At 32.9% G+C, this 3,014-nt stretch overlaps 1 protein-coding gene across 1 annotated transcript; it reads left to right on the top strand.

The window, feature by feature from the left end:
* On the top strand, window positions 1-2,709 carry LOC110690300 (CASP-like protein 2A1). Its single transcript, XM_021867121.1, has 3 exons — window positions 1-362; window positions 1,424-1,541; window positions 2,191-2,709. The coding sequence occupies exons 1-3, from the start codon at window positions 160-162 to the stop codon at window positions 2,464-2,466; spliced, it is 597 nt and encodes a 198-aa protein (XP_021722813.1). The 5' UTR covers window positions 1-159; the 3' UTR covers window positions 2,467-2,709.
* Window positions 2,710-3,014: the final 305 nt, after the last annotated feature.

Raw genomic sequence — 3,014 nt, 5'->3', positions numbered from 1 at the left:
CATCACAACTACTTCCACTCTTCCAGTCCATTTCATCCTCCTAACTAGCCAACTAGCTTAGTGTAGTAATAACATACAAGCAATCAGTAATAACAAGTAACAACAACAACAACAACACCATTTTCAATTCATTTGATCAGGAATTGAAGACAGGGAGATATGGCGGAGAAGATAATTCCGATGAAAGGAGGCGTTGTTGCCGCCGACAATGAGAGTGGTAGAACCACCAGCATGCGTACTGCCGAGACGCTGTTCCGGTTGCTGCCTATGGGTTTGTGCGTAGCTGCTCTTATTGTCATGCTCAAGAACTCTCAAACTAATGATTTTGGCTCTCTTTCCTACACTAATCTTGGTGCTTTCAAGTAAGTTTAACTACTGTGTCTTTCCTTTACTTGCCTTTTTTTCAATGATTTTTGTAGAGAAAATTGATAATGATGTTTGATTATTTTAAAAACTAGCTAGGTTAATTGGAGATGTGAACAAAATAATTCATTTTAATTTGTATTATCACTCTATAATATATATACGCAATATATAATATATATTATTCTGTGTTGAATAGTGCCAAATTGAAATATTATTTGCACAATAATTATAGTGACATAACATTTCACTTTTGTATAGTCCAAAATTTTTTTATGCTAGATTTGGTTAGATTTTCTAACAAGAGAACAAAAACTCAAATTAGGTACTACATAGTTTGAAGATGAGTCATGCATTGAGGTTTAGGTTTCGGGATCTATTGGATGACTATACTAAATTACTAAGTAAATAATTTTTAATTTTTTTAGATAGAAGAAAAGTCTGGGGAATTAGAGAATGAAAATATTTGATCATTCTCTTTTGAAAGCATTCAATTCTTATTATAAGCTTTGAGAGATTTTTAAAAGAAACTTTTTAGAGAATCAATTGTGTTTTACTAAATATAATTAGTAATTTGTAATTTCTATAATCATAGACAGATTCATAAACTTTGTATAGGGTGGGTCGTATGAAATGACAAGAACAATTTTTTTTAAACCCCCGATCCATTGCTGTAGGATGCGTATTACAAAGAAATTGGAAACCAACTTAGAGCCTGTTTTGATTGACTGAACTGAACTGAACTGAACTAAACTGAATTTAACTAGTTAGAGCTGAACTAAACTGAACTGATTATTTTATGAGAGAAGGTAATTAAGAACAAAACTGAATTGAACTTGTTAGAGCTAGACTGAACTGAAAATAATATGAAGAGAACAGGCTCTTAGCAAGTTTTATTTTATTTTATTGTACAAATACAACAATTTAATTAACATACTACCTAAACTATTCTGGGCATGGGGTAGAATAAATGGATTAAATAAATTGATATAGTAGCTATGGAGTAATTGTACTTGGTGCATGAGGTCTAATTGTTCTTAGTGAAATTGATGGTATGCAGATATCTTGTTCATGCAAATGGCATATGCGCGGGTTACTCCCTCCTATCCGCGGTGGTTACAGCCATTCCTCGTCCTCCCACCATGTCTAGAGCTTGGACCTTCTTCCTCCTTGACCAGGTTAATTGGATAATACAATTCAATTTCATGTTCCAAGATTCAGTACTTTTTTAATCTATACTACTCAACATGCCATAAAGAAGAATCAATTACTAATGTTTTCTAAATTTCAAAGCTATATTCTTTTTAGTTACAATTAACTTCATAATTGTAAGAGCTTGGACTTTTTGCCACAATATTTCAAAATGTGCTTAAACTATATATAAATCTATAATATATGTATGTTAGGGAAAAACTTTGTATACTCATCAACAATAAAGATTAGTAGTAATGGAATTCAACTCGACATGATAAATAATAAATATTTTAACATTGTATTAATAATGGTCTTGTGGGTAACCTGTCCAGTGGATAGATGTAGCTTTGCTCTCACTGGATTATTTAACAGTTCTAATTACCTATAAAAAATTTCTGTAAGTACAGCTATTGACGTACATAATCTTAGCGGTGGGAGCAGTGTCAACTGAACTGAACTGAACTGAATAAAGATTATTAATAATGGAATTCAACTCGACATGATAAATGATAAATATTTTAACGTTGTATTAATAATGGTCTTGTGGGTAACCTACCCAGTGGATAGATGTAGCTTTGCTCTCACTGGATTATTCTGCGCTTCTAATTACCTAAAAATATTGTGTGCGTGTAGCTATTGACGTACATAATCTTAGCGGCGGGAGCAGTGTCAACTGAAGTAGTGTACTTGGCATACAAGGGAGACACGGCCATCACTTGGAGTGCAGCATGTGGTACCTTTGGAGGGTTTTGCCACAAAGCTACTGTATCAGTTTCGATTACTTTTGTTGTAATGTTATGTTATGCTGCTCTTTCTCTTATCTCATCATACAGGTTGTTTAGCCGCTTTGATCCACCTACTACTCATTCCGGCAACAAGGCTGCTGAGATGGATGTCTTCCATACTTGATCGATCAATTCGATCGATCACAATTCACAAAGCCATGGGAGTCGTCATGGATGCCTTAGCTTCCATGACTCCATCATCGATGTTTATTGTTACTAGTCTTTTGTGTAGCCTTCTAATGAAGATGTAATGGACATACATGTATTGTTGTTGTGTATTAATTTGTGTGATAATTGAATGTTTGTGTAGAACTCTTATGACTAGCTACTTGTTATTGGATAATATAAGCTGAAGTAGTATCCCAAACTAAAGCCACAAATTGATATAGAGAATTGGGAATGAACAAGGATAATTGTAAAAAATATGACTATTAGAGAAGACAATAGATTTAGAATGACTTATCTGATGAAAATATTTTGACAATAGATTTGCTAAAATATAGAGAGAATTTGATAAATTGAATAAACTCAATCACTTGAATTACAATCATGATGGCCATGGCCAATAAATAATACATCGTTCCCAAACCCGATAGAATTAGGAAATAATCAAAGATATCAAAAAGATATTATGCTAGGCATAAAATATATACTAAGCATAAAATATGAAAA

The sequence above is a fragment of the Chenopodium quinoa genome, unplaced genomic scaffold (genome assembly GCF_001683475.1).
Source record: "Chenopodium quinoa cultivar QQ74 unplaced genomic scaffold, ASM168347v1, whole genome shotgun sequence".
NCBI lineage: Eukaryota > Viridiplantae > Streptophyta > Magnoliopsida > Caryophyllales > Amaranthaceae > Chenopodium > Chenopodium quinoa.
This window is presented reverse-complemented; position numbering and strand designations above follow the sequence as displayed.

What these genes read in the sequence shown, in the direction of transcription:
- LOC110690300 (XM_021867121.1), top strand. Translation starts at nt 160, where the DNA reads ATGGCGGAGAAGATAATTCCGATGAAAGGAGGCGTTGTTGCCGCCGAC. An exon ending in ACTAATCTTGGTGCTTTCAA is followed by an intron (nt 363 to 1,423) that starts GTAAGTTTAACT and finishes GATGGTATGCAG; the next exon opens with ATATCTTGTTCATGCAAATG. An exon ending in CCTTCTTCCTCCTTGACCAG is followed by an intron (nt 1,542 to 2,190) that starts GTTAATTGGATA and finishes GTGTGCGTGTAG; the next exon opens with CTATTGACGTACATAATCTT.